The 13,098-nt window shown below is 35.6% G+C and overlaps 1 protein-coding gene across 4 annotated transcripts in view; it reads right to left on the bottom strand.

Annotated features, from left to right (window-relative positions):
- The window catches only part of LOC101746519 (transcription factor cwo), a 44,275-nt gene extending 31,177 nt beyond the window's left edge, over positions 1 to 13,098 (bottom strand). For all 4 annotated transcript variants that reach the window (XM_012689160.4, XM_012689161.4, XM_021347011.3 and 1 more), the window contains exon 1: positions 12,488 to 13,098. In XM_012689160.4, coding sequence (XP_012544614.1) covers positions 12,488 to 12,540 — 53 coding nt within the window. In that variant the 5' untranslated portion in view covers positions 12,541 to 13,098. The remainder of the gene's footprint in view (positions 1 to 12,487) is intronic.

Below are 13,098 nucleotides of genomic sequence, written 5' to 3'. Positions count from 1 at the left end.
CTCCAAATTACGTCTTAAATGGAGCGTTTTAAAGCAGAAAAAAAGCGTCAACATTTTTTGGTATAGTTTTAATTTCAATGATGATAAGACTTGGGTTGATAGTATTGAATTGAATCTGAATGTGATTTTTAATCCACGATTGAGATTCGAGTTCTCATTGCCGTACACCGTGACCAAGTGGTACAAAAATTTTGAAAATTAATTCACTTTTACTAAGATTTTTTTGTTATGACGTACACAATAATACAGTATTTTCTGCGTTGACGCATATCTAGAGACTAGATCGAAATACCGTTTCCCGAATATCAAACTTACGATTATTATGATGTTCCATATTATATGAAATGTTAGTATACATTTATTTATACCTTTCGAGTCTATACCTAAAAAAGTCTAACACTATTTATATTTACCGTGTACCTTATACGTCATACGCGTTGATATGTTCCGTGTAAGATACCAGATACGCGTATTTTAAATTTTAAGAATGAAATAATTGCTCTCCCTCTTCTTAATAGTTTCGCTCTCCACCTTAATCCTTATGTAGCCTTGGAGGGGCAGAATTGACGTTTCTCACGACCGACCTCCCGCCATCTCTCCCTTCTCGAAGCCATTCTAAATCTAATATTCAGTTAGGAGACCACTCACTGTAATCTTGATTTGGCAGGTACTAAAATATTCTAATCTGTCAGGGTTATATCAAGTCAATAAGCGTTATTACAAGGCATTTAAACGCGCAACATTTCGCCTCGTCACCTTTACAATAGATTTAATAGCATTCAAACATTTATATCATTTCAATTATATCTATGTAGAACAAATTCATAAATTTCAAATCCAAAATAATCGATAGCAGACAGGCATAGACAGGTTTTTAAATTGCTTAACACAAATTTTACGAAACACGTGTCTAAACTATGAATTCAAAATAAATAATAGGTTAAGTATATAACCGCAGGTCATAACATTAATATAGAATAGAATAGATAAGGATAGAAAAACAACGTCATTAGTGAGGAACGAATCGTTCGTCGTTTGTAACTAATCCCTATAATATTTACGAGGGCATATACCTCCACGACGACATGGACCTGGAGTCCATCAGTAATTATCTACAGTCGGCGTCGATGCGCCACTTCGATAAAGCGGCACGACACTAGAATCCTCTCATCGTGGCCGCCGGAAACTACATTCCCGATCCTACGGACCAAAAGTTGACATCGCCCTAAACACGTCATTTCGAATCCTCCCAATCCACTAAAGGTGCTTTTATGTACCTCAAGCACCGGTCATCGTTCTCGTCGAACCCGTCGCTTGTGATGTACGGCTCGACGAGTAAATTAACCCACAGACACAGCCCACTGAGTTTTTCGCCGGATCTTTTTAGTGGGTCGCGTTTCCGATCCGGTGGTAGATTCTGCGAAGCACTGCTCTTGCTAGGATTAGTGGTAGCAACGACGTCATGTTTGAGCCCCGTGAGCTCACCTACTAGTTCGGTTAATCTAGAATAACTCCTCGAGGTTAATCGAATAAATAAGAAAAAAAAAATAGGGTGTTCAATAAATAGTGATAACGCGATGCATTCTCCTTGGAAAGAAAAAAAATACTGGAAGGTCCAGAAATTCGATATAATGATAATAAAAAAGAAATCAATTATTGTTTTTTTTTTTAAATAGCCACTTGTTTGCGTTGCCTCGAGACGTGTTCTTAAAAATTTCTTAAATTTTCTTTATCAACCAATCAATAGAAAAAGTGATTGCGTGTTCGTTTAGGTTATTATTATTTTTCTCCGTTTTATTATGCTCTAATTTAATATATCTTATTTATATTTATGCTTGTACGGTAGTAGGGATAGAGAAACAGATGGAGAAAAATCGTGCAAGAGAAAGTGATGCAGAAGGGTGGTCACGACCCTCAGAATTGAGGTATACGACGCACGACGAGGTGGAGTACGATACAATGAAAATTAGCCCTAATTGGCAAATTAGGGTTGCCACCTTTTTTTGCAGATAAAGTACATTGGTGTATTTTAAGTAGGAAATAAAAAAAACATAGTATTAAAATAAAGTAAGTAAGGAGCAAGCCGGGTTCAGACGGAATTTTTCAACAATAGACCACATCCATACACTCAAACAATTAATTGAGAAGTACAACGAATTCAACAAAACACTGTATGTGGCTTTTATAGATTATGCAAAGGCTTTTGATTGCATTAGTCATAAAGCAATGTGGGAAAGCCTAGAAAAGCAAGGTATACCAGAAACATATTTAGACATTATCAAAAATATATATGCAAACAGTAAAGCAAAAATCCAGTTAGAAACCCTGGGAAAAGAATTCGGAATCAAGCGAGGAGTCAGGCAGGGAGACCCAATGTCCCCAAAGTTGTTTTCAGCAGTGCTAGAGAACGTCTTTCGCAACCTTGACTGGGAACATCTAGGCCTCAACATAGACGGACGGAAACTAAACCACTTAAGATTCGCGGACGATATAGTTCTGCTTGAAGAAAATCCAAAGGCACTCGAAAAGATGATCCAAGCTCTAAATACTGAAAGCTCCAAAGTGGGGTTAAAAATGAACATAACAAAAACGAAATTGATGACTAACTCAGAAATAAGGCCCATTGAAATTGATGGACAAAAAGTAGAATATGTTGACGAATATTGCTACTTGGGTCAGATCATCTCCCCTAAAGACCAAACAACCAAGGAAATAAATAAGAGGATTGCTAATGGGTGGAAAAAATACTGGTCTCTTAAGGAAGTTGTAAAAGCTAAAGAACACAATATGGCAACGAAGAGGAAAGTATTCAATACTTGTATTCTCCCATGCATCACATACGGCTGCGAAACATGGTCCCTTACAAAACACCATAGAGAAAAACTGGGAAAGTGCCAGAGAGGTATGGAACGAAGCATGACAGGAACAAGAAGACAAGATAGAGTTAGCAATGTGCAATTAAGAGAAAAAACAAAACTAACTGACATCCTGGAAAAAATAGACCTCCAAAAATGGAGATGGACCGGCCATATGTTGAGATCTAGACAAGAAAAGTGGAGTCAAATTATAACGAACTGGTATCCAAGAGATGGCAAGAGGTGTCGAGGACGTCAACAAATGCGATGGGAAAATGAGCTGAAACTTACCGCCGGACCCAAATGGAGAAGAGTTGCTCAAGATAGAAAACAATGGAGACTACTGGAGGAGGCCTTTGCCAGAAGGCACACTGAGTTGAGAGACATCTTATAAACAAACAAACCAAAAGATCCAATCACAAAGATAAATCTCACCCAGTTTAAAGGGCTAATTATTATTATTATTATTTATTATTATTAAAATAAAGTAGATTTTTTTTTTCATTGTTTATATAATATATCAAATTAGTTACGTTGCTTTTTTTGTCCTTGGAACGTATAGAGAACCACATAGATTAATTATTCTTGTATAATCTTATTACATTATAATGGCATATAAACTTCAGTCCAATTAAAAAAAGAAATTTGCACATTGATCACCCATCATTGAGACGAACCACAGAATTATCTCAATACGGAAGTAAAGAATTATGTTAAAATAGCTTAACATTAAGTCATTATTTAATTTACCTAAATTAACTTAACATTTTTTTATAATTAAATAATCTCCAACCATGGGCGTCACATTGATATAACACGACAAGGGTGTACTAGCCTAGCCGGCCTAGCAATACTTGAATGTATTGAGAATATGACGTATAATCGTAAAAGTATAATTAAAATAATTTATTTATACATCGCTTCATTAATATAATAAACAATTTATCGCTGATGTGATAATGTCTTATAAATCGATGAACACCGTCTGCCCGCACGAAAAAGTGTCACGTTCCGCCTGAACTCAAGCGTGCAAGCGAGAGCGCGGAACAAGCGATAGAGGGCACGATCGGTCCAAGCGTTGGCTTGTGACACGTTTATCTCTCTTCTCGCGTGACGTCAGAGCTAGCAGTTTGAATAGTTTTACTATTGACGCTATCATGTAAAGCTATCGTCTATAAACCGAATATACAGACAACCAATTAATATTGTTTTTAGTATTATAATGCTTTTGAAGGCCAACATTCTCTTCTCAAATTAATGAGCGTTCACTGATGCTCGCGGGCACCAGAACTATCAAGAGTAAAGAATGAGAAGCAAATATTCATCTGTTTACCGCTTAGGATTATTTTTCTAAGTTCAAGGATCGTGTGATGGTAATTTGAAGACCATGGGATCGAAAAATACCTTACAGCGCTCGTCATGTTACATATCGTACAAAACAAGCAGACAACCCAAAGTTCTAGATGTAGACTTAATATTTTCAAACAACTCAGATGCGACACAGTGAAAAGTAAACACGTCAAAAGTTTTATTTTTAACTCACACTAATTAATATTCAATATAGCGCCAAGTCTCTCAACGGTTGACGTTAGAATTTTAACATAGTTTTATTAGTTGGAATGTACATACATATTTACATACATGTGTATGTTTGTTTGTATGCAATAACTCGCGTTTAACGGAATCTTTGAACGTCATTTTCACATACTTCAAGACGGATGACATTGCAATAAATTTATAACTTCGCTCTAATATCCTGACCAGTACCAATGGGATAAAAAATATGATATTAACTGTCACTTCGGTTTGCTATTTAAACGTGTTTTTTTTGCTTATAAACTAGATAGATATTTTATTTATTTATTATATATCCTGATTTTTAAGTGTGTGTTTAATTGCCCTATTTTGAGGTATTTTATTGTTGAGTCTGCTGACGGCAGACGCTCAAACCTAGAGAGGCGGATCTGCGAACGATCTTAATAACACAAACCGAATGCTAACATCTCACAGATTAGGTCGAAGGTCCTTTAACGCGAACGCATGAATGTTTCACCGGTAGAAATAGATAGCTTGCGTGGACAGTTGTATTTACTCTACACGTCTATTAGTTCTATCAATCTATCAGTTCTATCAGTTCTTTACTGGTGGTAGGACCTCTTGTGAGTCCGCGCGGGTGGGTACCACCACCCTGCCTATTTCTGCCGTGAAGCAGTAATGCGTTTTGGTTTGAAGGGTGGGGCAACCGTTGTAACTATACTTGAGACCTATAGAACTTGTATCTCAAGGTGGGTGGCGAATTTACGTTGTAGATGTCTATGGGCTCCAGTAACCACTTAACACCGGGTGGGCTGTGAGCGCGTCCATCCATCTAAACAATAAAAAAAAAGTTCTATTCAATCATTAAATACATTATGGTGTAAAGTATTTTTTTTATTTTTGTAATCAGTTAAAAAAAAATGAAGTTTATACGGTACATCTTATTACATTGTTATTTAATGAGTTTTTTTTGCGAAATATGCTTTTTATTTTTCCTATTTACTGATAGCCTAACTAAATCCGGACCGGTAGGTGAGCTCAACCAGAGATAATTTGCTAACACTAACCCTAAAAAGAGCAGTGCTTCGCAGAATCTACCACTGGAGTCGGAATCGCGACCCACTGAGTAGATCCGGTGAGAAACTCAGTGGGCTGCGAACTTTGTACACGTAGACAAGCCTCGTTCAAAACAATCTTGGCTTAGTCATTTAGACCAAGGATGAGCAACACGCGACCCGTCATGCATTTCTAAAATTGAATGTATTTTATCGACTTCTCGTTTCTGTTCGTTTTTATCTTGCACTAATACTTGTATAATATGAAATCTTTATTATTTTTTTAGTTTTATATTTCTTTATTCCAATATTTATTATAAATAAAGTTTCGTAAATCTATACTAATATTATAAAGCTAAAAGAAGAGTTTGTTTGAACGCGCTAAACTCAGGAGCTGCTGGTCCGATTTGAAAAATTCTTTCAGTGTTAGATAGCCCATTTATCGAGGAAGGCTATAGGCTATATAACATCACGCCAAGACCGATACAAGCGGAGCACCAATAAAGAATGTTTTAAAATCGGGGTTTTTTTTCCTTTTGAGAGTTTCCGCTGCGTGTGCTGCAGAAACGGTTAAAGTTTCGCTAAAATAATACATACGACAGAATTGTTCCCCTTTAAAAGATCTGAAAAAAAAATCCGCGACAGCTTATGTCTATATGTTAAAGTCTATATGTCGGCTCACTATAACATTTTTTATGCTAACCAAATTTGATCTAAAATAAATCATTATTTGTGAACTATTCCACGCGGATAAAGTTGCAGGCAAAAGCTAGTTATTAATAAGACCGAGCTTATATGCGGTCCGCCAAAAAAATTTTAATTTAAATTGGCCCATAGAGCTGACTTAACCTAATAGGTGTATGGCTCTAAAGCAAAAATAAATAATAAAGCAAAAATAAAGCAAAGATAAAGCATAAAAAAAAAGAAAATTGGCCCATAGATTAAAAAGGTTGTTCTGCTCACCCCTGATTTAGACGGAATTTTAATAGAAGTGCCTTAAAATACTAATTACGCTAATTAATTAAGAGAACTGAATATTAGCTTCAATTATTATTTTTAATCTGGTAGGTTTCTTTCAAATACGTAAAAAGTTATCTAACGTTATGCCCGATATTGATTTCAATATGTACACGTGTGTGCAACATTGTTTAGGGTGCAACGACACCTCAAGGTCCTATCTACACGAGTAGACGATAACGCCTTCATACTAAAGCATGTATCCACGCAAATATTGTTTTATGTGTATGTGTATATACATAATTAAATATTAATTTATAATCAAATAGATCTGATCAATATATTATATTTTATTACGATTATTTTTCTTCTAATTATCGCATTGGATATCTATTGATTGATAATTCTCATTTGTCAATTTTGATTTTCTTGAGTGTTACATCGATTTATTTTGGGTCTTTCGTGATCCTTATACTTAATAGTTTATAGATTATTTGGTTAAATTATAAAAACGAGGTTTTCTTAATGCGATATTTTTGGAAAATACAACCTTACTTACATCCATAAATACAATTACTGGTTTAACTTCATGTTCATGATCTCCAGTTACGGATACTTTTAAACGGGAGTTAAAACCGTAAAAGTAGTTTTAATTCTTTTTTACGATTTGCGAACACCAAAGAGAATACTTTTTTTTTTGACTACGTAGGCAACCTACTCGATGGTAAGTAGTCATCTTCGCCCATGGACATCAGCAATACCAAAAAACGGACAACTTGCTGCGTACTGCAAATATGTATCTACTTCCTAGAAACGCGCCAAATTCGTAGATTTCAATTATATACAAAATTTTAATTCGGAATAAACCTTTATTAGACTTTAATTTCCAATCATTTTTACTTTTAAGTTCAATTAATATTTTATTAAGTAATACAAAAATTTAAAATAAAAACATTTCATTTTTCTTTTTCTTTTCTTAATACGTGTTTAATTACAGTAATAGAATTTATGAAATTATTAAATCGAAATAAATTTAATATCCTGTCAATTCGACACTGCTCATTGCTTCCAAATATAAATATGTAAGTCTATTTTATGCATAAATTTAAAATTTTCATTAGAACGCAAAAAGTTTTAATACCCTACCAATTAATGTCACAAATCATTATTCCATGGTTTGAAACAACTAAACGTTTCATTATTTTTTTATGACAAATACTGTAATAATACTATAATATTATGCAACGCGCCGCTTCATACCGAAAAATGTAACTATATATGTAATTTGTTTTAGAAAATTTCAGTATTTTTTTCCCTACCTATACTGATAGCCATAAGAGGCTATTTCAGCTTCTCCTTGACGTGTAGGTGAGCTCACTGGGCTCAAACCGGAATGTTGCTAACACTGGCCCTAGCAAAAGCAGTGCTTCGCAGAATCTACCAACGTATCAAAAAAGCGACCCATTGAGAAGATTCGGCGCGAAACTCAGTGGCCTAATAATATTATGCAACGCGCCACTTCATACCAAAAATGTAACTATATATGTAATTTGTTTTAGAAATTTTCAGTACTTTTTTTCATACCTATACTGATAGCCATAAGACGTTATTTCAGCTTCTCCGTGACGTGTAGATGAGCTCACGGGGCTCAAACCGGAGTGTTGCTAGCACTGGCCCTAGCAAGAGCAGTACTTCGCAGAATCTACCACCGGATCACAAAGGCGACCCATTGAGAAGATTCGGCGAGAAACTCAGTGGCCTAATAATATTATGCAACGCGCCACTTCATACCCAAATATGTATCTATATATGTAATTTGTTTTAGAAATTTTCAGCACTTTTTTTCATACCTATGCTGATAGCCATAAGAGGCTATTTCAACTTCTCCTTGACGTGTAGGTGAGCTCACGGGGCTCAAACCGGAGTGTTGCTAACACTGGCCCTAGCAAGAGCAGTGCTTCGCAGAATCTACCACCGGTTCACAAAGGCGACCCATTGAGAAGATTCGGCGAGAAACTCAGTGGCCTAATAATATTATGCAACGCGCCACTTCATACCAAAAATGTAACTATATATGTAATTTGTTTTAGAAATTTTCAGTACTTTTTTTCATACCTATACTGATAGCCATAAGACGTTATTTCAGCTTCTCCGTGACGTGTAGATGAGCTCACGGGGCTCAAACCGGAGTGTTGCTAGCACTGGCCCTAGCAAGAGCAGTACTTCGCAGAATCTACCACCGGATCACAAAGGCGACCCATTGAGAAGATTCGGCGAGAAACTCAGTGGCCTAATAATATTATGCAACGCGCCACTTCATACCCAAATATGTATCTATATATGTAATTTGTTTTAGAAATTTTCAGCACTTTTTTTCATACCTATGCTGATAGCCATAAGAGGCTATTTCAACTTCTCCTTGACGTGTAGGTGAGCTCACGGGGCTCAAACCGGAGTGTTGCTAACACTGGCCCTAGCAAGAGCAGTGCTTCGCAGAATCTACCACCGGTTCACAAAGGCGACCCATTGAGAAGATTCGGCGAGAAACTCAGTGGCCTAATAATATTATGCAACACGCCACTTCATACCGAAAAATGTAACTACATATATACGTAATTTGTTTTAGAAATTTTCAGTACTTATTATTTCATAAATACCGTCTCGACCAATGGTAGAACAATTTAAATACGATAAGAACGTGAGTTACGTAGCTCGTGCTAGTGGCGGGTGCGCGTGTGTGTGCCGGCTGCGTGTGTGTGCGCGCGCGGTCACGTTTCGCTCGGCGTGTGGAGGCCGCGGCTGCCGTGACGCGTGCAGCGTTCGCGCCCTCGCGACTCCGGCCATACTCACGTGTACGACAAGATGTTTGTTATTTTTGATTCGCTTTCGCTGCTTATAATCGTTATTGAATTGTTCCATTTTTGGGTACATTTAAAAAAAAAATTTTTTTTTATTATTGCATAAATGGGTGTACGAGCGTACAGCCAATTTGGTGTTAATTGGTAACGAGAGCTAATAGAATCTACAACGAGATCTAAGGTCTCAGTGTAGTTACAACGGCTGCCCCACCCTTCAAACCGAAACGCATTACTGCTTCACGGCAGAAATAGGCAAGTTGGTGGTACCTACCCATGCGGACTCACAAGAGGTCCTACCACCAGTAAATAAGTTTCATAATAACTATTATAATAATAATAAAAGTTTACGTTTATTTAATAAATAAAAACATCTTAAAAATGAATAATCTTTAAGCGAGATTTACAAATAACGTAGAGTATGTGTGACGTGATAGATGACACGTTTACGGTTTGAAATAATAAAAAAAACAATGATTTTTATAGCTTGTAAAGACATGGAGATAACTAACATCTTAATTACATATCTAGTTTTTCGGAGAATAATGAACATCACTATGTAATTAATATAAAGATTAAAGACACACACAAACGCGATGATGTAACTTATAAAACAATTAGGAATATCTAAAAAGTAATAACATCCGTTTCTTTAACGGAAATTATTTCAAAAGTTTTCATTTTTGTTGTAGCTACGTATCGATAATTTCGATGGCTCCAATGAACATTACTCTAACTCAAAATTTTGAAATTTTCGTTTTTCACGCAAATCGCTTCACTATTTTAAAAGTATTACAAATTATTATTGATGGGGTTCGAAGCAAGAGTAAATCAGCTAGTTACACAAGAAAAAACCATAAATATATCTGCAATAACAAAGATTTTATTAACTTTTTTCATTTAAACGCTCCTCCTGTAAGCTTACGAATTTGGAGTTAGCGTAGTGTTCATTGGAGGCATCGATTTTACTTTAAACGATTATTTTCGATATTATTATTGATCGATATTGAATATTACGTTATACAATTTGTAAGATACCTTTATTAACAGAATATTGATCGAAGTTAATCGATATTTAATGACAGAAAATTTTGAGAAATTCAGTGGATTTAAAACCTAAATGAAAATTGAAAAAGTACATAGAGTTCCTTTTTTAAATATTGTATATTATCGGCTACAGGCTGTTAGGATTTATCGATTTTTTAGTAGTGGCTAGGGCCCATTTCCAATAATTCTCGCTCTTGCGCAATTTTACATATTAAGACGTTTAGTTTAAGATTCACAGTTTAAAAAAATCTATTTAATAATTATTCCTACGGAACATTAGATACGATTAAATAGATTATACCGTAGGTAATCTTAGTCTTGCGAGTGACCTACTGTCATTGTCTCTATTTATTTGCCGATTATTATTAGCTTGCTTGAAAATTGGTCGGTAAAAATCTGCAAAAGTACACATTACAGGTATTGGTTTTACAATGGCGATACTCAATATGTCTGTAATAAACGAATCTTTGTCCAGGGCTAAAGACCAAACTATTTTATATTAACGAAGAAAGCTGAAGTTTTTCGAAGAATATTGGGCGGCTTTTGTGGGTAAACCACAGAAATAAATCAAATTTCTCTGGGGTAAGCGGTACTAGGGCGATCTTAATGGTTTTGATATTATTTTACGAACACCAGCGTTCAATTTATAGTCTATTGCATTCGATCTGCCACAGTCCTACAGATTGCCAGATCTCATGAATTGCCGTGGCAGTAGAAGTAGGCTTCGTTTAGTTCTCAAAGTAAGTAATCGACAAAAATGTACGAATTAAGTGGCGATAGCACCTCTTTGAGGACAGCCTCACGTTGCTTTGATCTCAACCTCACGGCTACCCTCCTAAGTATGACGTCATGGTTTCGCCTTTATAATAGACATCGTGTTTGTTAAGACTTTGGATATTTTTTCCCCTACTAATTCGCTAGTAGCATAAGGGGCTATTCCAGTCTGTCGCAGACGGGATTAGCGTTAGGAAGTACATATAATGTACATCAGAGTTTTTATCCGAAAATAAGTACAGGTAATAGGCCCCTAGAATTTAGGGTAGGACGTTAAGTATTTAGGCCAGGATTAGTCGTTATTGCCAGTATTAGGGATATAGGCTATCATACGATAGACCAGTACTGTCGTATAAATTCCTATGAAAGTCCTCTGAATATTTTAAGAAAATCAAAATGGGAAGTAATTTATGTACTGTTTTCTTTTATTAATATAACAAATAAAACAGCATTACAATAGTAAGTACAGTATCTAATTATAGATTTATTTTTATATACATAACTGCACTTATGTACGAACGTAAGTAAACACTTATATTATAATAAAATTATACCTAGTCGCGTCGTATCGTAATTAATAAGAATAATTTATTGCTAGTAAATATTATAACCTAAATAATAATAGCATTGAGTGTTAAATCAAATAAATAGTTACTTTTGCGTTTTAATAACGACTTTATTTTATTGCTTAGATGGGTGGACGAGCTCACGGCCCACCTGATGTTAAGTGATTACTGGAGCTATGGGCTCCACATGGACATCTACAATGTAAATACCGCCAATGAGATTGAGATATTAGTGCTAAGGTTTCACTTTTAACAGTAAGTACCTACAACGCAGAAATAGGCAAGAAGATGGTGGTACCTACCTGTGCGGACTCATAAGACGTCTATCGGTCAATGCTAAAGATGCCATCAAGATTAGTAAACTTGTTTTGGTTAAAGTTTGTGATAAAACTTAAGCATTTTTTTCTATAGATACCTAAGTACTCATTGAAATTAATCACGCAATCTTGAGTTCGAGTGATAGTCAATAAAATTATTCAATGAGTCTCAATTAAATTTGTCACGAAAACTAGGCATAAAAGTTTAATTAAGTACCCAAAAGATAGAAGTGTAATCGATCGTTTGATAGGTATCCTTAATTTGCAATTGAATTACTTATGCCCATTACAAGCATAATAAATAATACAACTAAAACAAAACAAACACTACCACGATACTAAATAAAAAAAAAAATGTTACTACTGTTATAAACTTCCATACGCATGGCTTTCATCTTCGAACAACTCCTCTCAATCAGATATGTCCAGTTTCAAGCAATTAGTTTTGTATTTCAAGGCCTCTGGCACATAATTTTAATATCACCACAACATCTTTAAAATGAATTAATCGAGTATTCCACTTACTTGTCGTATTTAACGGCATGTCCGTTTTCCTCCCAATAATGTCGTGTTTCCATATTCACTTTGTATCACAACAAAAACAAAAAACACTCACTGTTCTATTTTTTTTACAAAATCAACACTCACTTGTTAATTTAATATTCGAAAACTTTATCACATTTCCGCCGAAGCAAATAAAACACTAAAGCAGACACTTAGTTATGTTAAATCTTTGCAATCCATTTTCAATTGATGCGAACAATACGATTATAAATTGTTGTTTTGGTCGTATTCAACTGCATATAGAATAAAGTAGTGCACACGTCATCACAGCGAGCGCTTTGCAGCCATTCTGATGAATTCTGCGCGGCGCGATAGAATGCCGGCCGGTGCGAGTCATGTGACTCCGATCAAAGCGTCAAAATATGACACGGGGCTGTTTAATGAGCACATTATTCAGCCCGTGCTTCGGGATTTTCCTTGAAAACTTTCTGAGGGTCTAACCTAATAGACTTATACGTAATGTCGTATTACTTAGAACGTATGTTCGTACGGTAAGCAGGGCGGGCGACTTATACATACATTTAATACAATGTTTGAGAGCCGCTGTGTTAGGCCACGCTCAGACGCACGTG

This window comes from Bombyx mori, chromosome 22, assembly GCF_030269925.1.
Source record: "Bombyx mori chromosome 22, ASM3026992v2".
Classification (NCBI taxonomy): Eukaryota; Metazoa; Arthropoda; class Insecta; order Lepidoptera; family Bombycidae; genus Bombyx; species Bombyx mori.
The sequence above is the reverse complement of the archived record's forward strand: the minus strand, read 5'-3'. Positions and strand labels throughout refer to the sequence as shown.